General features: G+C 36.3%; 5 protein-coding genes across 8 annotated transcripts; 3 read left to right on the top strand and 2 right to left on the bottom strand.

Moving 5' to 3' along the window:
* Positions 1–68: 68 nt before the first annotated feature.
* Positions 69–8,723, top strand: LOC149736771 (protein ECT2-like). 3 transcript variants are annotated; one of them, XM_089876443.1, is made up of 12 exons: positions 69–227; positions 441–595; positions 1,324–1,455; positions 1,954–2,152; positions 5,386–5,488; positions 5,692–5,898; positions 6,137–6,326; positions 6,639–6,784; positions 6,912–7,097; positions 7,167–7,290; positions 7,592–7,746; positions 7,981–8,723. In XM_089876443.1, exons 2-12 carry the CDS (start codon positions 442–444, stop codon positions 8,044–8,046), a joined length of 1,662 nt encoding a protein of 553 aa, XP_089732569.1. In that variant the 5' UTR covers positions 69–227; position 441; the 3' UTR covers positions 8,047–8,723. The 3 variants fall into 3 exon arrangements, with proteins under 3 accessions (XP_089732569.1, XP_089732570.1, XP_089732568.1); XM_089876444.1 differs by having other exon boundaries at positions 83–227; positions 438–595; XM_089876442.1 differs by lacking the exons at positions 69–227; positions 441–595; positions 1,324–1,455; positions 1,954–2,152 and adding exons at positions 2,972–4,440; positions 4,572–5,092.
* Positions 8,724–8,929: 206 nt separating this feature from the next.
* Positions 8,930–11,518, bottom strand: LOC149736770 (uncharacterized). Of its 2 annotated transcripts, XM_089876460.1 has the most exons (6): positions 11,061–11,518; positions 10,876–10,972; positions 10,470–10,716; positions 10,104–10,213; positions 9,891–10,062; positions 8,930–9,821 (listed from the first exon to the last, which is right to left on the bottom strand). In XM_089876460.1, the coding sequence occupies exons 1-6, from the start codon at positions 11,282–11,284 to the stop codon at positions 9,127–9,129; spliced, it is 1,545 nt and encodes a 514-aa protein (XP_089732586.1). In that variant the 5' UTR covers positions 11,285–11,518; the 3' UTR covers positions 8,930–9,126. The 2 variants fall into 2 exon arrangements, with proteins under 2 accessions (XP_089732586.1, XP_089732588.1); XM_089876462.1 differs by having other exon boundaries at positions 9,891–10,213.
* Positions 11,519–12,109: 591 nt separating this feature from the next.
* Positions 12,110–15,201, top strand: LOC149736769 (uncharacterized). The gene is made up of 9 exons (XM_089876464.1): positions 12,110–12,385; positions 12,468–12,550; positions 12,630–12,740; positions 12,930–13,086; positions 13,391–13,576; positions 13,990–14,092; positions 14,165–14,328; positions 14,453–14,625; positions 14,693–15,201. Exons 1-9 carry the CDS (start codon positions 12,331–12,333, stop codon positions 14,918–14,920), a joined length of 1,260 nt encoding a protein of 419 aa, XP_089732590.1. The 5' UTR covers positions 12,110–12,330; the 3' UTR covers positions 14,921–15,201.
* Positions 15,000–17,267, bottom strand: LOC149736768 (uncharacterized). The gene is made up of 6 exons (XM_089876466.1): positions 16,679–17,267; positions 16,551–16,621; positions 16,146–16,283; positions 15,938–16,045; positions 15,758–15,836; positions 15,000–15,526 (listed from the first exon to the last, which is right to left on the bottom strand). The coding sequence occupies exons 1-6, from the start codon at positions 16,875–16,877 to the stop codon at positions 15,081–15,083; spliced, it is 1,041 nt and encodes a 346-aa protein (XP_089732592.1). The 5' UTR covers positions 16,878–17,267; the 3' UTR covers positions 15,000–15,080.
* A 606-nt stretch (positions 17,268–17,873) lies between these two features.
* LOC149736767 (uncharacterized) lies at positions 17,874–21,006 on the top strand. Its single transcript, XM_089876474.1, has 10 exons — positions 17,874–18,100; positions 18,413–18,485; positions 18,547–18,641; positions 18,836–18,932; positions 19,110–19,196; positions 19,697–19,777; positions 19,864–19,932; positions 20,122–20,220; positions 20,562–20,615; positions 20,786–21,006. Exons 1-10 carry the CDS (start codon positions 18,092–18,094, stop codon positions 20,863–20,865), a joined length of 744 nt encoding a protein of 247 aa, XP_089732600.1. The 5' UTR covers positions 17,874–18,091; the 3' UTR covers positions 20,866–21,006.
* Positions 21,007–21,091: the final 85 nt, after the last annotated feature.

Raw genomic sequence — 21,091 nt, 5'->3', positions numbered from 1 at the left:
AAAAGAGTTATTTAATGCGAATTTGCATTGGATGTTTGTGTTCCTAACTGACCGGTAAAAGTGTTTTCGGCATTTTTTTGCAAGATCAGTCAACCGTTAAAAACGCGGAAAAACGCCAGCTGACTAAGCTGCAGGCAAGAATTGCTTGTTTACATTATCACGTGGAGGTTGGAAACAACAACAACAAGCTACTAGAAAACGGACAGTTTGTGTAACTGGTAGTCGAGGTAAGTTTATTGCTTTGTGCATATGTTCGCCTACTCTTAGCCTACCCGCTGTCTCGCCTAATATCTAAACACCTTTATATGTCACTTAACACGTTGGTTGGTATTTCGTTTTATTAGGTTAGGTGTATTGTTAACCATCCTGGCATATATATGGTTAATGGATACCTAGAATAATTGGTTTTAGTTTTCACTGTATTAACATTTTTAAAGCAGAATGCGTATCACACAAATGGAGACAGCCATCGGGCTACTGGCAGGGTGCAGCTTGTTTCTACATTTGTGTACAGCAGGGAATTTCCTTCCTGCAACAGAAGTGGGGTTCATTGGTTCTCTGTTTGGTTACTTGCACTCAATATGCAATTTAATAGGTATATATATAATGATTATTTCATTTAAAGGTATTTTTTCTTGTATTATATACAAATTCTGATGTGTGTGGATAATATGTAACTAAAAGTTCTCAAAATCTTCCTTAGGTCCCACTGTGTCACTGATACCTATTGTTTTCGTAAGTTTTAAAAAATGAGGGGTTCACGTCAAAAATTAACTTAAGTTGAAAATATGCAAAAACATGCTTCGCTATTGTAGTTGGTCTGACTTGTGTAAGGTTTGTTATTATCTCACAGTAAAAATATGTTAGGTCCGCTAGGTCACAATATAACTTTGTTTTTCACACTGTTTGGGCTAGTGAAAAGTCAAGCCCCTACAACTAATCCATGAGAAATTGACTAATTTGTAACATAACATTGAAATATTCACCAAAAATTCTGGTGTAATAAACTAAGGTTTGTTCAGTTCATGACATCTTCTGTAAAAAAAAACGATAAAACACCTTTTTTGGTGCAGTTTTGATGTTGATTTTAACACAAATGCCCAACTTTTTCTAAAACAAGCAGGGGGTATATGCAAGACCCAAAAAACATTTTGGGACAACAAATTCTGAGACTAGAGTTACTGGTTATGGTATTACAGTTGTAGTACTTTAATTTGAAACCCTATAATGCTATTGTATTTTTACATATATATATACATTAACATTATAATACTTATCAATAATTTGAACAAAACTGATGATTTTATAAATATATTGTTTTAGCTCGAATAAGTCTTCTTAGTGGTGTCTTGCTAATAATTGTTGAAGCAAAATTTCCATCCATGGTGTCTCGGTATACACATGTACAACAACGTCTTCTGCCAAAGTATCTTTCAAAAATGCTGATTGCATCATGTAAGTACATGCTTTTAAATCGGTTAATATTTGAACTTTTTCTAGTTTTATATCATTGATTCTGTTTAAGATATACATCATATCTCATGTGCTCGTAAATGTTCAATACCTCATTCTCTGTTGTGGTTTCAGTCTTGGCTGATATATGGTGGTAAAATTAAAGCATGTTTGAAGTGAATACATGGAAAGTTAGTTGTAAACTTAGCTTGTGTTGTTGTTCAGATGAAGGTTTAAGTCCTAATCTTGCTATGCTGACTTATTAAGTCATGTGTGTGGGACTACAATTATATTAGAACAGAAAAATCATCAATAATGTAGGAGTTGCTAGTATTGGAAATGTAGGGGCTTAAAGAATGAAATTCTACTCTACTTGCTTGTGTGTGTGTATTGCTTTTAACCTGAACAGTAGCAACACTACTCTATCTATGCCTATATTTAATAAAATTTTAGTGGTACATTATACATATGTACTAATACACAACAATATTTGTTGTCTAGTGCTGTTCACTGCTGTGCGATTAATTATCCCAGGACCGGTGACATACTTTTCCAAGTTGTACAAACTCTGCATCCTCACCAACTTAATTTCTGCTGGGTTGGCTGTGCTTAATGCGAACTCTTATTCTCACTCAAGTTCAGTCAGTGTGAGATGGAGACCAAAGTCAACAGATGTTAAAAAACCTGAAATTAAGCGAAGGTTAGTTTTAGTATAATGTAAAACTGTCAACTTTAATCTTTCACCGGTGCCATGGCACAGCGGTTAACGTGTCCGCCTCTAACCTAGAGGTTACTGGTTCAAGGCATGTCGCTGCCACCATTGTGGTTGTATGGGTCCTTGAGCAAGATACTTAAAGGTATTTGCTCCAATCTAATGGTCCTTAATTGGTATTGGAAATTACCCACCATAAAAATTAACATTTTCCCTAAAAAATAATTCCTCACAAAGTTACATGTATGGTAACTCCATAATCGGGTACGAGTTGTGACATATTGGGATAAGATTTTATTAACTTTGCACAAGCCATTGCAATCCATTGTGTAAATGTCAATAGAAGATTTTATGATGTCTTTTATAACTGTATAAAGCCAGCAATATATTCCAAATTTGCTGCAAGCATATTTATAATTGATTGATTGCTATTACATTACTAAACACAGGGTGTTTATTTGTAACAGTAAGCCTGTGTAATTGCTGTCGGTAGTTATCAATTATGATGCATTATGAACAGTATGTTATGCTGTGCGCACGCACTTGCTAACCTATTATTACATCACTGGCGTGAAACGTGAAGACAGACAGTTTACACATGACTGGATATAAAACAGGAAAAACTATTTCTTTTACCATACTTCTCTTAAGTGTTAAACAGAAGTTTTTCTTATGTAAATGTTTTGTGTTTTTTTTCTTATGTAAATGTTTAGAGTAAATCAAGGCAATGGTGAAGATATTGTCAACTTTAATCTCTTGATGTAGCAACATGTGGAGTCATTCAGTCATATAAGAAATGCATACACAGACTAATTGACTCATATAGCAATGCGGCAGTAATCGAAGGAGGGGATTTTGATTTCACACGCTGCGTGACTCCCATATGACTTGGTGGCGTTGGTGCAATCCAGTTTCACTGCTTGTTCTAGAAGGCTTTCCTTACCAGGAAGTTTCTAATATGAAGTGGTTTATGATGATGAACAATAGTTGGCAAACTTTATGTGTAGTGTACAGACGTACAGTTAGTAAGCTTACAGCTACAATCATACACTTAGTAAAATTAAACTTGTGTTAAGTCGGCATATGAATTTAGATTCACATCAGGCTCACATACTGTCAATGTTTTAAGTTCTGTTTTTATATTCTTGGGTAATGTGCCATATTTAACTATTCGTAAAAGCAGTTTGTAGGCAGTATCAGTCTACTTTACTTAATGATAGGAATTTCTTGGAATGTCGGCGACACATCAATGAAAAGAGGAAATATGTGCCAAGCCAGTCTTCAGCAAGTTGAAACGAAGGATATTATCTTATTCGTAAAAGATAACATGTCTTGCGATAATTTCAATGATGTTAGAAGTACTTAAGTCCAAGATTAATGAGTTCAAATTTTCCTAGAGAGTAAACAGGAAGTTGCATGCATGGCTCCAGCATTGTTTCTAACATTAGGACTAGTAAAAAAGGCAGTTTGACTAAATATAGTAGAACACAACGTTGTGGCTATCTACTTTAGTAAGTTTTTGTCTTAAGTTATTTTTGTGTACACATGTATCATAAATATACATAAGACAAAACAAAGTACAGTTGTTTTTCATGTATGTGATATCCATATACCTGTTGCACTTATTTGTAAAGTAATCATGAAGTTGTGTTATATGCAGATGGTTACTAATTGATTCATTTTTGTTAAAACATAGTTCATTTTTAAATGAATAATGACTGTATCGGGACAGTGAACTCATTCTTCACCAGTTATGCCGGTGCTATGTAGAAGGCAGCTGCTTAAAAATTTTAACCTAGCCACCGTATAACACTATAACTGTTCAGTGTATATAGTTAAGTTATTAAGTTTATGTAAATATAATGCACGCAAATAAACAGTCCAGGAAGTTTCCTGAATAAACTTAATCAATGCTAACAAGTAAGTTATTAATGCAACATTACTGTTTTACCGCCAGGGTTTTATCCTTTGTTTATTTTTTCTAGAGATAGTCACTGATTGGTAATTCATAAAAGTAGTGGGCCAGTCAGGAAGCAGCGTTCTATGATTGATACTAGAGAGATTTCCATGAATTGTGCTATTAGGAAGCATGCTTATCTTTTGTAAATGCTTGCCAAGCATTAGAAGCATGCTGTGAACAAGCTGTTTAGTAAACTGTTGATCCGCTTTGGTTGTACTCGGTGCCAATCTTTTGATGAGAGAACTATAGAATGGGTAATAAGTGCAGCACTTTCTTTAAGAGGTGTCCGTGTTTTGGTGGAGAAAATAAGGATGAGGTAATATTATTTTAGTCTTAGTTTTAAAACTGCAGTTCCAGTATGATGCCTGCAATACACTACTGAAGTATTTTAAGATTTGGAAATAAGTAGTTGAGAATTTGAAATGTAAGGTCTCAGTTGTTTTGTAGGAAACGGAGCCATTGTTAAAACCAGAGTCATCAGTTGCACGTTCAGCATTCAAAAAGCCGAAGTCCGTTCGTTCAATACTCGGCACTCCGAGCCCAAGGAAGTGGTCAAGCTGCACAGATATATCTGCTCCAATTATTACTCCAAGTTCAACAAATTCACTGCAAAGTTTAAACAATGCAAGTCGCTCAAAGTCTCGTTCATCAAGCCCTTTGCTATTTTCTCCTCATCACAATGCCAAGAAACCAAATCAACAGCCAGGTGTTGCTTCAGCTGATGTTACCAACACTTCACCACCTGTGCATGGCACCCTTACAAAACAGAACCACAGCCTTGATATTGCAAATACTCCCGATACTGTGGCAAAGGAGGTATTAGTTAGTCACACACAATCTTTAAGGTCTTTGAACAACTTTACACCTTATCAAGATACTGATGATACGTCGTCTCTTTATACTCGTCCATCATTATCATCAACTGGAACATTTGAATCACAAGATTACGACAACATTAGTTTACTAAGGTTATATAAACCTTATGTTAATATAGTTTGTCACATTTATCTCTTGGACACTATGTATCAACCTAACACATAACATAGGGGTAATGGGCCCACTCTAGCCTAACTTCCAGGTGCTATGATATCTCGCTATAGGACTCTACCCATACAGAATGAAAAAGAATCCTCTTTGTGGGTTAGGTCCCACAGTGTGGCATGCCATAAGATTTTGGACCGAGTTTACCTATTATTCTAATAAACTCTCAACATATGATGGAGTACTATATCAACTTTCCTGACTGTTGTATTTTTTCCAGTTCTTCTTCTGACGCAGATGTCCCGACCAAGCGACATCGAACAGCCATGGAGCTTCTGCAAACTGAAACAACTTATCTCAGAAATCTAAACACCATTATAAAGGTATAATATATTAAGCAGAACAACCATGTTATCAATATGTAATGATTAATAGATAACACAGTTTCTTAAACTCATTTGTGGGTAAAGCAGTTTTGTCAGAAATCAACTCAAATTGACCATTTTTTTAACTGTATAAGAAAGATATGTCTAAAAATAAAATGAATCGTGGTAATTTTAATTTAATTACATTTCTCCTTGCAAAGGTATACAAAGAACCGCTGCAGAAAGCAGCAGATGAAGGAAAACCTCTTCTTGCTCCTGAGGACATCCGGAATGCTTTTGGAGGAATAGACGACATTGCGAAGCTGCATGCTTGCATTCATCAAGACCTCAGTGAAATGATTGATAACTGGGAGGAGGATTGTTGCATAGCTCACATCTTCACTAAATACAGGGAGCAATTACTTAAGGTAGGATTATAAGTTAATGTAAAGTGAATATCATGTTGATGACAAGGACGCTACAGGTGCAAGAGTTCAATGAATGATTTATTTGTTTTAGAATAAGAAAATGTTTCGTTATTTTAAAGGGGCCACATCTTAAAACATTTATGCACATTCTATAATCTTATATACTGTGTAATTCAAAATTGATATATATGTTTATTGTTTTCATTTAGTTACCGTATAATAAATATCCAACCAACAGGTTTACCCACCATATGTGAACTACTTTGATATGGGGAAAGAAATACTGATGAAGCAAGAGAAAGCAAATCCTGAGCTCCGTGAATTCTTCCTTGCTTGTTTCCATGAACCACAGAGCTTAAAGCAACCACTCAATGCGCTGCTTATTCGACCTGTACAGCGGCTTCCCAGTATTTCCCTGTTAATAAACGGTAACTTTCAGCACTATCTTAGTACTTCCTTTTACATTTGTGAGGTTCTGCAAGGAGTACTGCATGAAATTTGAGGATTAGGCCAAAATTGGTCCATTACCTCATTACCATTATGTTAAGTTATTGGTTAAATTGGTTCATTACCGCTATGTTAAACACCAGTTGGGCTATACATTACCCTGACAGCTACAAACCTATTTTAAATGTCTTGCACAAAGACAATAATCTATGTTAACCTTATGCAGGATATTTCTCACCTACTGATGTGTTACACTTACTGAATTACACTCACGACTCACTATATTGTTTTAGATTTGCACAAGCGAACTGATGATGGGCTAAGAGACAAAACTGAATTGGAAGAAGCAAAGAAAGTTTTAAAACAAGTCCTGTCGCATATTAATGAAGACAAACGGAAGACTGAAGGAAAAATGAAAATCTTTGACATTGTTTATGAGGTAAGCTATGAAAGTGGGCATTCATGTGCCATGTCTTAAGTAGCTCTCTATCTGGATCTACTTTTTAATTGGGACTTTACATAAGTTATCGAAACTTTCCAGTGTATTAACTTAATTGTTCTCTTAGGTTGATGGCTGCCCCGTAGAAGTTGTATCGTCAAACAGACTGTTTGTATCACGTGTAGATGTTGCTACACTCACTGATGGTCTGTATCGAAGTGGTGAAAGGTTGGCTCTTTATCTTTTAACTGATGTCCTTGAAGTTGCAAAGTGGAGGAACAGATCTCATGGAAAGGCAGCCCCACTACTTAAAGTAAGGCCTCACCACCGAATAAAGTTCATGCCGGCTATTTCTTAACCTTATACATTGTTTTTTTTTCAGCACATCCAGTTACTGCCATTAAGTAACATCATAAGCATCTGGGATGTTCAGGATAATGATGAATGTAAAAATCTTTTCGCCGTCAAGTACAAAAGCCAGGGAAATGCAATTATTGATAGCAGTGGTAAGTTCGTGCATGTGAATTATGATTAGAATGCACAAGTTTTAACTGTTAAGCTGTAACAACGTTTTAAGTTTTTACCTCGTGTCCAAATTTACCCAGCAGATTTTTGAGAACCAATGTAAGAAATTGCATCAAAATGTTAATGTATATGTATACATCTAGTAGACACAACTATTAAGTAAAGTCAGATATAAGGTTAATGTGTTTGGATCTAATAAAATAGTGTTTCATGGCCATTTAGAAAAGGTTCTGTGATCCATGGAATTGCTGCTCTAACTTCAACTTGTTTTTATCATTTCAGTGAATGGACAGGAAGAAAAATTGTCAGTGCTACAACTTCTCGATGATAGAACATTCAAATCCAAATGGTTGAACGCACTCACTGCACAAATAGCCGAGGTGAAACAGGAAAAAGTAGAGAGTGTAATGAAGCAAGTTGAACCTATGGAACTTGCAGTAAGTAGTATTACTATGTCAGTTTGTCATAACAAACAATGTACTGCCCTAAAAACTTCGGAATTGACGAGTGATATTAAATTAGAAACATATGTGAATGAATTAGAATAAGATAATGAATGTAATTTTTTGACATTGATAAGTATACTAATGAATGCTAAACACGTTCCAGGTAAATACTTGGTAACTGTTGGTGTAAAACTTGGTTAACATGTAGCATTTTATTTTCACCAGAGCCACGTCAAGAAAGGTTCAAAAATACTAAAGAAACTGACACGCGTGAAGCCAAAAGCTGAATAAATAAATATCTTTTATGTACAACATGTAGCAATCAACCTGCTGCTAATTTTAGGTATTTTTCTGTCCTTATCATAACAGGAAAACAAAACAACTTATTCAATTGCCTTCAGTTGGTTAACTTGATTCTATAAGTGCAGTAAACCTTCTGCTGTAGTATTTGAATTTTTTGTAGTATTTTGCTTGATCATTGCAAGTTTTGTGTGGCATACAACGCAATAATAGATATTGTTTACTTCCATAAGAGATTACTGGGTAGTCCTCAATGAATTGTGCTAAATTTAAATGGTGTGTATGTCGTACCATTTTATATCTCGTATTATAGTGGCACTTAATTTTTCATTAATTTGTGACCTCGTTCCAATAGTTGTTCAATTTGCGCTGATATACAATATATCACTGATGTAGTTGTCATATGGTGTGTACGCTACTTACACATGCAATTATTTCAAGCTGCTCTGTTGCATGGCTACTTTTGTAAATTCGACAGCAGTCCTGTATGTTGCATTTTGTGTCTTTTATGTACTGCCGTACTTAAGCCTGGAAAGTTAGACTGTGACTATATGCTTCAGGTGATCATAGGCTTGAACTGTTACTGGTGGTAATCATGCTTACACATTTACATTCTTCAATTCATTTGCGTCGCTTTTGTGATGTATAAAATATACAAAATATTTGCACCGTTGTCTCTTTCTACATTCATTTTCAGTTAGATCAGAAGAGTTATTAGTCCAGTATTATAGGTTTGTCACAGAATGTGCTATTAGGAAATAAGTTCTTGCTCCAGTTGTGTTAACAAAAACAACTATCTCACACATAACTTCTAAGTAGACAAGCTGAGTATTAAAGATTGTCTGAAACCAACTGCTATATAAAATCAGACAAGTTTTCAGATTTTTCCACTTTATGAAGAAAATGCAAAAACAAGATAGAATTTACAGAGAAAAGAAAGATATGCAGCAAACTAATAACAACAGCACCACCACCTTAGTCCTTTACAAATCTCTGCACTAAGCAGAACTTGATTGCACAGAATACCCACAAGACTGGAAAATATACATGATTTAAATAACACCACAACATCTAAATCCCACACGCCAATTGTGGGAAAAGTTCTGATGAAAATGGATCATTAAACATGGAGGAATCATAGTTCTGAATATCTAAAAATGGATCAAATGTGTCAGTTAATGGAGATGGCGTATTCATCTGTAAAGACTCTTGTGAGGTGTCAGACATTCGATCTGGAGAACTACATGATATTGAACTGCTGTGTGGGCTTGATGCTGAACAGTCATCAGTCTCGGAATTGAAGATTTCTCCAAGATTGTTTGCGAAAATGTCAAAATCAAGTTTGTTCTCTTCCAAGGAAGGAAGAAGGAGAGAATTGTCGAGCTCCTGCTTGATATTACACAACATGGGAAGTGGTGGGCTAGAAGTTTTAGTTGCTGCAAATGCTTCAATGTTCACCGCAGGTTTCGCACTTGTTTTTGCACCTTCTTCAAAAAGGGCACTTGGTTTGGCAGCCACGGCGTCGCCCAAACTTACTTGCAACAGTGGTGATTGCTTTATAAGTTTGGTAGAACGAGTGGACCTGCTTAATTGGACGCGGAACACAGGTTTCTTCGCGTCGGTTAATGGAATTTCAGTGGAACTTTTTTCTTCGCGTGGTTTTGAGTAAAGATGGTCAATGCTGATCAGCTCTTTGATGGAGTTGAGCTGTTCTGTAGTTACTCCATTTACTGGAGTTTGATATTTTTGCTCAGGTCCAGGGGAGTCTGCAATTAAAACATTGTTACAGATAGGGTAAAATAGTTTTAAGACTACCAAACATTTTAGAGATTTACCTGTAACTTTGTTGCACTCTCTTTCTTCAGACTTAAGTTCATCACCGATTTGTTCGAGCCATCCAAGGATATCATCCTCATGATATGTGGCTTCATCTGTGAGGTGGGGGCTTGCGACTTGACCTTGGCTTTTTCCGAGTGGATCAACATTAGGTTGACAGCGTCCTGCTGCTGAGGAGAAAGTCTATCCAGTTTGTGTTCCCCGAACACTGCGGGCACGGGGGATGCACACTCGGTTTTGGCCAGGCAAAGTCGTTTCGCCGCCACATCACTGCGAGGCTCACATAGTCTTCGTTTGATATCCATGTGATGATCAAATTCATCTGCACAAAATTAAATGTTAATTTTTGAAGAGGACAAACATTTGATAGATTAGGACAATCAGCACCTTTGCACAGTGGTTACCTCTGCCTTATATAGCTCATGGTATGAGGGTTTAAGCCTTGATGCTGCTATCATTGGTCTGTTATGAGTTGTTTAATCCACTAGCCATGCATTAAAAAACACCCAGGTTATAAAAAGCCTGTTGTTGCCCCTCCAAATAATAATAAGTTACATCGTAATGTAGTTGATTCTTACCGGCAGATTCATCAGGAGATAGAATACACTCTGGTAGTGATACTGCAATCACATCAGGTGTTTGTTCAGATTGTGCTACCAAATCATCAAACTCCACTTTAATTCTTTCCACATCTTCACGTTTAGATGACACTGTTGTGTCATGGCTAGAAGAAATACCAAGTCGCACTCGAAGCTCAAGATTTTCTCTTTCAAGCGCTTCAGCCCTCTCCAATAACTGCATGTTAACGTCCAAAAGTTCCTTTGCCTGAAAATAAAATCACAGAAAAACTATATTATACAGTATATATAGGCTAAAAATAATAAATACCCACATTAGACATATAAAATATTGAAAATATACAAACTACAAAATAGTTTAACATTTATACAGCAGTATAGGATATAAAAAGTAATGGGTATTGACCTGTTGCTGAACTTTTTGAATATTATCTTCCAAACATTCCATACGAACTTTCTTTCGATCACGTGCAGTTTGGGCAGCTACTCGATTTTTTAATTTTCTGTAAAAAAAACAAAGTTTCAAATACCAAATCACATATGGGGCTTTATATACATGTATAATGTGTTTCTATAAGTAATAAAACTTACCTTCTCATGACTTTTTCTTCAGTAGTTAAGTGTGTCAAACGCTTTCGTTTCCTGGGACCGTTTCCATTTGATTCAAACAAACCAAGCGCATATTTAGGAATTTGTTGTGGAGAACCCACAAATTCCACCTCGGTCCTTGCTTGATTCGCCATGGTGACCGGTACAAGCTTAGAACTTGGTGAAATGACAACAGTATGTGTTGTAGCGGTTGGAGCCATTTTCATAGAAAGTTCTTTGGGTTATCGGCTAAATATGAAATCTAATCTAAATTGTCTACTGTGCTTCGTGGTCTCAAATGCACATTTACTATTTTATGGACTTAATTCGCACTTTATGCGCGCACAACAATCACAAATAATCGAACTACTCTTCTTACATCTTTCGGTTGTTTCATACAAATCGACTGTGGTCCGTTTTCGTTGCGATGATGTGGCTTTCTCGTGACTGCCACCGTGGCGCGCTCCTATTGGCTAAGTGCGATCTATTTCCGCGAAAAGGGTTTGACGTCACACAGTACAAAACAACATGATGCAACTTTCGGTCATGGGTGGGAATTTCTGGCTTCATAAGTCGTAACACGAAGTTTCCGAAACCAAAGTGAAAACACTAGAAATTTTTCATCGCAAACAACCTTATATCGACCAGAATGACCTCGGGGCTGAGAACAAACCAATCTGTTTCGTTTTAATCATATGACAAAACTGTATCGAAACACTGACTTGCAGAATCAAGTTTTGGAATCAAATGCGTTTAGGGTATAAATCTTGGGCTTGTCAGGAACTTGCTGCTATTTAATATTAAGTGTGTTATGTATATTGCCAACATAACGTACTGATCACGCCAATTTGCTTGAAAAAATCTATAAACCTGTACAAACATGGCTTTTTGGCGGTGGTAAAACCTGTTGCAATAGTGTGACTGTCAGGGCGACGTCAGTTTTATTGACTTCCGTATACACATATGTTTCTAAAATTTACGAGCGATAAAGCCAAAATAGCTGTCATGCATATAAATATCACCTAATGAGTAAAGGTCACTGCCATTGCACACTTAAATACCTGCAATGGAAAGTATACTTTTAAAAAACGATTAAACATTAGAGTAGTAATTCATACGGTGGCTCTGGTATTCCTATATAAAAACAGAGCGTATATGATTAATTGGTGTTTTAAAAGACGCGATTGCATTGTATAAAAGCGACCTAACTCTTTGACAGTCTATTATTTTGACCATACGTCAGAAGAAGTTGCCGCTGCCTGTTACCTTCACAATGAGATTCTTTCTTTTTATTGCAAGTCTTTGCACAGTTGCAGTAGCTACCGAAGGTATGACATACCAACCTAAAATTTATTTGCTATACCGTATACAGGCCTATATGTAATAAAGTTAAGTTTTGTATTATTTCAGGTCTTAGGTGTTTACAATGCAGAGGCAAGAGTATTGAAGAATGCGATTTATCAGCCAGAGTAGAACTCTGTTCTTTTGCGGAGGTATGGATATGAGAGTCTATGCATATTCCATTACCTATGTATAACGTTTAAAATATAACGTCCGCGTTGGTTTCTGCAGGCATCATGCGAGACAGAAGTAAGGAGAGTTCAAGTGGGATCTGAGTTAAAGGTGGTTGGTGTCTCTAAGCAGTGCAAGCAGAAACAAGCATGCGAAGCGAATGAGGCTCAAGTAAGTTATATTTTTAGTTGTTTAGTTTATTTGTAAGTGGTTGCATGGTCGTTAAAAATATACTTGCGTGAACCGATGTAGCTCATTTAGAAGTTATGAACGTATATATCGACCAAGTCTCACGATACATACATATCACATGGACTCTAGGTTTAACAGTTATTAAACTCAAAGTCATGTTTCCGGTAGAATCAAATGAAATCAGGCCCCAGTACCCAATGTAATGAAGACCAAAGTAACTCTGTATGTCGTTGTTGCTGCAACGATGATTTATGCAATGAAGGTCCATTAACCTGTACGAAGATGGAATCTGACCCATTACCACCAGCACCCGCCAAACTGCAAAGTACATGTTAATTTTCTATAATATAATTGTATCGGCGTTAATTTTCCGTATCAAGTGATGTATAGTGTATATACAATTTAACTATCGAAATTATTTTACGTTTTTATATAGGATGGGGCATACGGCAAACTTTAACACATAATATCCAAACATTTTGATGAACAACAATGTATGGGAAGCGTGAGGATAAATATACGGTTCTAAAATTTATTGAATGTACTTTGTTTCCTACCAAATGGGATGAAAACAATGAAGAGGTGTCCCATCTTCTCCTCCTGTAGTAAAACTTAATAATTATTTATAGGTCTGACGTGTCCCCAACAACAGGCTACTCTGTACCACGGCCAATATTCTTGCACCGACGGTGAAGAGCCAGGTTCAGTTTGCAATTATAGCTGCAACGGAGAATATGAAGTGTACCCTTCTTCAGATATTTCTAATACTTGTCATCAAAATGGATCGTGGGAGAAACCAATGCCATGCTGTGCACGTACGTTTTCTGCTAAATTTTATAGTTTAATATACAAAAAAGGCTGCTTGTTATTTTTTATTTGACCAAAAATTTTATACGGCACTCGTAACTATAATTGGGCGTTATTATTTCCATATAATAGAGTGAGGGAAAGATGGGGCATCTTTACCACCCTCGTCGTGTTTTAAACAATTAACAACGTTCCATAAGATTTTTAGGAGTAGGGTTTTAAATAATTCTTTAAAAGGTCTTTTTTATACTGCTAAATTGGACAAGAAAATAGAATGAAAAGGGGTCCCAACTTCCCCCACCCCACTGTATTCAATATTTAATAACGTGTCCGCATAGATACCTCGCGATTTTAACGGGAAATTTTTCTCTATATAACTGGTTCATTACCCATATTTGATAGGAGTGTATACACTTTGCAGGCCCATGTCCCGAATATTTGCTATACGACTACGTTCAACTATTCCACGCTTCTTCCTGGGAAAACTGGTTAGCTTTGTTGAACATGGGAGATTCGATCACATAGTAAGATACAGTTCATGGCTTTCCGCACACCCTTATTAGGTCGCTTATAATCATATATATTTGTCATATTAGTCACAGCCGTTGGGGCCCTGAATCATTCCAAGGTTCGGCGGTTTTCTTCAGCGATCGCGTCCATGAAGAAACCCTCATACAGTTCAAAGAATCTAACTACAACGAAACAAAGTTTCTTGAACTATTTTCAGAAAGATTGATTGATATCGATTTTGATAAAATGGGTAAGCAAGAGACACATAACATAAGATAATATACGAGATTGGTGCATGCTGTATATACAACCGGTGGCAAATAGCAGCATAAAGTTATATGCCTAATTGGATTTTATTTTTTGTTCCCATACAGGCCAAAGGGTGAACACAGCAACAGCGCTGTGGTATGCGAGTAACTACCTTTTTAGGGAAAGAGTTGGCGCCCGTGACAGAAGGGTTCCAAAAATGCTAGCTGTCATCACAGATGCAGAGTCGCATCAGGACGTACAAGCTGCTGCTGAAGCTTTGAGGCGTGATGGAATTCTGGTTAGTTTACCAACAATGATTATTTAAATTAAAACCTTGCTAGCACTCAAGTGTGTTGATGTTGCAGACGTACGTTTACGTGTATAGAAATGATATAACGACATTCGATCAAGCACAATTGGCGCACTTGGCCGGAGACAAAAACCACATTTACGAAGTTCAAGATGGTGGAAATAAGCTACCCGACAAGTTGCTGGCGGATTTGTTGAGTCACTTCTGCGCTGATCCCTGCGTACATGTTCTGCATGCTCACAGTAAGGCAGCAGCGACTTCAACAGGCCTGTACTATGGCTAATTCTGCACTAGAATACCTGTTTTTTTATACCCTTAATATAGCCTATAGTGTATATATTAAAAAAGCATATTACAATCTGTTAAAAAATATGGTGTTTTTAATGCAAGATTTTAAACAAAACGAATCATATGTGTGTAATATACGACAACATGAATCTCGGTCATTCGGTTACGCCATTATCATCAATATTTAACGTTTTTACCGATTTCTGATAATACTTGTTGCTTGTAGTCGTGCTGTATTCGATCACTGATTCTGAATAAAGTTTTTGATTACTTCCGTTTTGTTTGACATCGTTTGAGTGCCAATCCAATTCGCTGTCGAAGTTCAATGTTTGGTCACTTTGATCAATGGAAGGCGAGGAAGATTCATCGTTTAAAGTTGAGTCTTTAGAAATGCGAAGCTTTTCACCCGTGTCAGGTTCAGAATAATCGAAATCGCTCTCGGACTTATCCAGTTCTGATGTATTTTCACTGTTTATTTTACGCTGCAAAGCTTCTTTATTAGAATCAAATGAGTTGCGACGACCCAAAGAACTTTCGGTTACCACATCCAATGTCGCTGAATCCTTGTCTGCCACATCACTCTCGTCATCCCAATTAAACTCTGCAGTAACGTTTAAACAGTGAATGCAAATATTATTTACTCGCTTGGCGGTGCAAACAACTGTCGTAGAGTTGAAGACGACTCATAAGGGACCCCTGGTTTGCCACAGATTAAGTGTCTTTTTCGAAGTCATGAAAGTTATTAGCAATTAATTTTCCTTTATAAACACCAATCAATTACAAAAACATTCACATGTAAACCCCTGAATATTGATTTTCATTCCATAAGTACCGTTATCATCGTTGTTGTAAGTTTCGTCTTTGTCTAGGCCGTCGCTGTCGGACTCGCTGTCCCATTGGTTTCGTTGGCGCTGAAAAATAATCAATTTTGACCTGAGCCCAATTTATTGTTTGCAATCTGCATAATATTTCATTTGTAGTTGATCATATTCACTACCACCAGGTGACTCACCCTCGCAGCAACTTTTTTAGCATGAAGCTCACGTCTTCTTTGCAAAGCAATCTTTGCAAGTCGATCCATTTCTCTTTTTCTTTCGGCCTCTTCTTGCCGCCTTTGCAACTACAAAATAAGTAAGTAATGTATTAGAGAACCGGCTTTGACAATATTATTTTATTCTTTGTATATGTTGCAGTAGTAGTCAATCTAAGAATTGCGCTACCTCATCGGTATCCAGTTTCAGATCTGCATGGCGTTTCAGACGATTCGGCACATTTGTCCTTTGAGTTACTGTTAGTTCGAGCGCTGGAAGCTGGTTTGGTTTCTTCCTACCTCTACTAGAACCAGAGCTAAGACGACTCTAAAAATCGCTTTGTGTTACACTGTTAGAGGAATGGCATAAAAGTAGTATTATTGTACAGTAGCATGGGGGAAGGTGGGACAAATTTTTATTTCATTTTCTCGTCCCATTTAGTAGTAAACACAGAACATTCAAAGAATTATAAAACCGTGTCCTCACCACTCCCAAGGACCATTGTTAATTTTTAAAAACACGATCAGGATAGTTAAATATTATGTGCTATAAAGGTGTCCCGTCTCCCCCGTCCTACTATATCACAGTGTTTACCGCTGCTGATTTGGGAGGATGTTGTTTAATTATTCCTTTTGCTTCTTGAAACGTAACGTCGAACGCTATCCCTGTTAATATAAGATATATTATTGTACTTGTACAGGAAAGAAGTTTAGATCTGTCACCTTTATTTTTTGCAACCTTTTTGGCACTTTTTAAATTGCTTTTTGGTTGCTTATCTGGAAATGACTCGCTGGGTGTCGATTCATTCAATTCTATGCCACTATCTGTCGATTTCGGACTGTCACTTCTTTCATTTCGGTTGCGCTGAGATTTTTCTTCAATAACTGGTGCTAAAGCAGCTTTACTGGCGGAGCAACCCATTTTACTGTACTGACTATAGATGTTAATTCGAAGAATAAAGCCGCGCCTTTTGTTGCTTCTGTTATGTGAATGAAAGCCCGGGATGATACCTGATATTCAGGTGTTTGTTTGTCTCGTTCATTTTAACCAAGGTGATCACGAATTCTTAATTACACGGAGATTAATTAACAAGAAAACCTTCTTGCTTGTTTATGTCGAAGTGGTAATATTATTTATGTGTCAACCGTAATTTCTATTCAATCTGATAATATTTGTCGACCGGGTTTGGAGATTTCGCGGAATTATAGAATTTTACTCTCGAGGTGATGACCGTATAATACCAGAAGAATAGTTCATTTCTCGTAATATAGAGATAGCTAAGGTGGAATTCCCGTGTATTAAAAGGGCAACCATAAACTTAAAAAGTAAAATACAAACACAAGCACATATATATGACAGCATTCGTTTAAAACCTGTGCCACCACTGGTTAAAATAAAAATATTTATTTGCTGACTGAATGTCTCGATTAAAGTTTAATGGTTTAATTTATCGTTGCATAAATAGACATAAAAAGGTATTGAAAGGCCGTTGACTTATTATGGTCAAATTTGAACAAATGAGTTGTATATAGACCTCAGTACACAGCACGTAACGACTTTGCGGGATGAATATTGTTTGATAATAGCAAGGCGAAACATGATCCACCGTGCGTAACAAACCGTATGATGGAGATGAATGCTGGTGTGTTGTTACCTACAGTCCTATACAGCATATGAAAGATTTTATATTCATATACGCGTACAAGTTTAAGCATACACGTCTAGGCATTAGACAATGGTATAAGCAAAAAAAGTTTTAAAAATTAGTCGTAAAATGAAGCTATATAAGTATTTTTGTGTGAGTCACAGCTTTATAGAAAAGTCAAACAAACATCGAATTCATATTTGCATAAAAGAAACAAAGAAAGGAGCACGAAAGAGAGAAACATCGCCCTTCAAACTTTGTGTCACTTATTTATGGAGTCACTAGAGTAAATTTACTGAGGTGTATGTGTTGGTTGGCTTGGATACACTTCAATGCAAACCTATTTAGGGAAGGAGGTTTGGTCAATACAGTTGAAAAGTTTTGTCTATTTTGTGCTGTAAATTTGCATACGAAGTGGGTTTGTTGCCACGCAGTTCAGGCTAACGTTTCAGCTTTTAGTACATCTTAACTGTCAAGAAGTGAAACGCTTATGGGACAGGTTAGTCGACGTTTACCGCCCAACCACCTAATATTTGGTGTTATAAGATCAAAGTCATAGAAAATAGATTTTAAACAAACATATACGTAGCTTTTGTGTTGTCAATCCATAGCTTTTTGTTACTTACAAATAGCTAAAACGATGCTGTAGAGTGTAGATTAGTAAAAAGTTGTAAGTTCCTCTTTTGCAATAAGTAAAAGTCGGCTATGAGAAAGTCACTCAAAGTTATCAATTTTAGGTAACAGTATATACATACGAACATAATATTGTGACGGTTTGATGGTTTAAGTACATAAAAATAACCCATTTTAGATTATCTGCTGTTTTCATGGAAAAGTTGAAAGTGTGAACGAGCAGACACGAGTGTACGAACATTCAGCAGCAGGTTTAAAATTAGCTGGTACTTGCTTTAAAATCTTATATGCTAATTTTTTTATAATGATTAGTTATTCTGCCGCCAAGTGGTCTTGAGGAGAACTTATTGCCCCAACCTCAGCCCCAACCTCAGCCCCAACCTCAAGTTCAACCTCAAGAACATCAGGTACAACTTACGTCAAATACAAAACATTGTAACAGATATATACGTATATTGTTTGTGTGTGCATACACAACAATAAAAGGAAGAAAATGTTAGTGGTATTTAATATATTTGCACAGTAAAGCAAATAATTAGCTATAGGCTACAGGGAAACCAGAGACCTAATTGTTAAGAGTTAACATGATTTTTCTGCACAGCCAAGTGAGAATGCTGCGCCGCAACGAACTATAAATTTCACAGAGGTCAAGATAGTCAACGGCACATTCCCAACCAAACCACTAGAACGACCTGTTGGTTTGTTTTAAAGTTGTTTTGTTATATGGTTTCTTTAGCATGACGATGTAAACATGCAGAACGCATTAACAGTTAATGTATTCTGGATTAACAGTTAATATGTTCTTGGTACTTAAAACGTATATATTCCTAAAACAACGTATATATATCGTATTTTTATCCATGGCTGTTCTTTAGCAATAGAAACAGAAAGACCCAGCGATGCAGAGAAATCAGATAACGGAGTGACGCGAAAACCGATTGTACCACCAGTTGATGATACTGGTATGTTTGTACAATCTGTTGACAAACCAAAATATGTTATTATTAGCTAAGTTGTATAAAAACGGTGTTAACGCTAAGTTTTATAAAGTATTTTATTTAATACGGACGATATTACCTGGCTTTGATGCTGATGGATGGTTTACGTGTAATGTGAGTGAAATATGATATGACTGTTTATTCAAACGATCTTTTATTTTGTTAATCCCCTTCGGTTTGTTGAATTAATTATGAATTTAAACTTCATCACTGTATTAAAAGAATAAATACATAATGTAGGTTAGGGTAAGATGGAACACCTTTGGCATAAAATATTCGAATATTTCAATCGTGTTTTAAACAATTAACAACGGTCTATAAGGTCGGGACGATACAGTTTTATAATTCTTTGAATGTTCTTTGTTTATTACCAAATATGACGAGAAAATATATGAAAAGGTGTCCTATTTTCTCTCACCCGATTCCATTTATGTTATGTATATGTAATGATCATAACTTTGCAGAAAATACCAACTCAACAAATAACTTTAGTCTAATGAGAGAACAGGAACAAGGATCATATTCACCAGATATACAACCGGACAGTAAGCACGCCGACAAAACCTATGATCTTTGTAACTTATTTTGTTTTAGTTCATAACTCACGTCAATGATTTGTTTTTCGGTTCAGGTTTTTCATATATCGACGCAGATGACAGCACCGAACCATATAACTCAACGCACGATATGTTTCCAAAAGGTAATCAAGTTCTCCAAGTTGTTCTAATAACAAACCCAGAACAGGTGAAACAAAATTAAACAGTTTTGTTTGAGCGTGTACCATTATTTAGGAAAGGTGCACAACAGCTTTTTTCCCAAAAGTAAATAACGTGCCGCCGTATGTGATATCTAAATAAAAGTAATGTTAAATTATACCGGTTTCCACTAGAACACGGATCTCCGATGAAGGCCTCGTCGTTACAATCTTGTAGCACAGCAAAAAGCGAATCGATGGAGTCGCAGCAAACGGAGAATTTTCGACCCGACTGTAAGTAAACGTACCTGAGTATTAACGATGAAGTATATACAGTGGGATGGGGGAAGATGGGACAATTTTTAACTCTATTTACTCCAATTTAGTAGTAAACAAAGAAGATTCAAAGAAATATGAAACTATGTCCTCATGAGTCTCATAGACCGTTGTTAGTTGTTTAAAACGCGATCAGGATATCTGGATATTATGTGCTAAAGGTGTCCCGTCTTCCCCCACCCTGCTATATGATTAGTACGAGTATACATGAAATTAGTATAAAATCATTTATTAAAACAAGTTTATTAAAAACTGTATTGTCTATTCACCATTTAATCAAACTCTTCCTAATAAAACAGCAAACTTTACTACAATGGCTTCACCAAGTCCAGCAGAACAACGTCGTCGTCAAGGTAGTGTAAAGATTATTGCGGTGACATAAATATTATTGCATTCCAAGTAGTGTGGAGCAATTGCGCTTTGTTCATCCCAATGTGCTCATAGTTATCAATGGTCACCCTTTAATCAAGCGATTTTTGAAATTCTTCAAAGAAATTTATGAACGTTTGATCATGATTTACAGATACAATGAATCTAGGACACCTTCGTTGCCCAGAAAATATTTCTATGCAAACTTTAAATCACGAATCAACGGACGTTTGATCAGAGAAAATAAAATCGCCAGCATAAACATTCTTTTAATGTATTTTTCACCGTTATCTTCTGTTTTGATAAAATCAAGCTAAGAGCAGTTATGTCATTTTGTTTTTACTGCAATTAACCTAAGGTATTAAAAATAACTACGGTTATAGTTTTGGATATTTGCATAGTCTACACACTAAACAAGCATGTGACTTCTTTAAATTCTTCTTATAATTTAACACACAGA

Source organism: Ciona robusta, chromosome 4, assembly GCF_009617815.1.
Source record: "Ciona robusta chromosome 4, ASM961781v2".
Lineage (NCBI taxonomy): Eukaryota > Metazoa > Chordata > Ascidiacea > Phlebobranchia > Cionidae > Ciona > Ciona robusta.
This window is presented reverse-complemented; position numbering and strand designations above follow the sequence as displayed.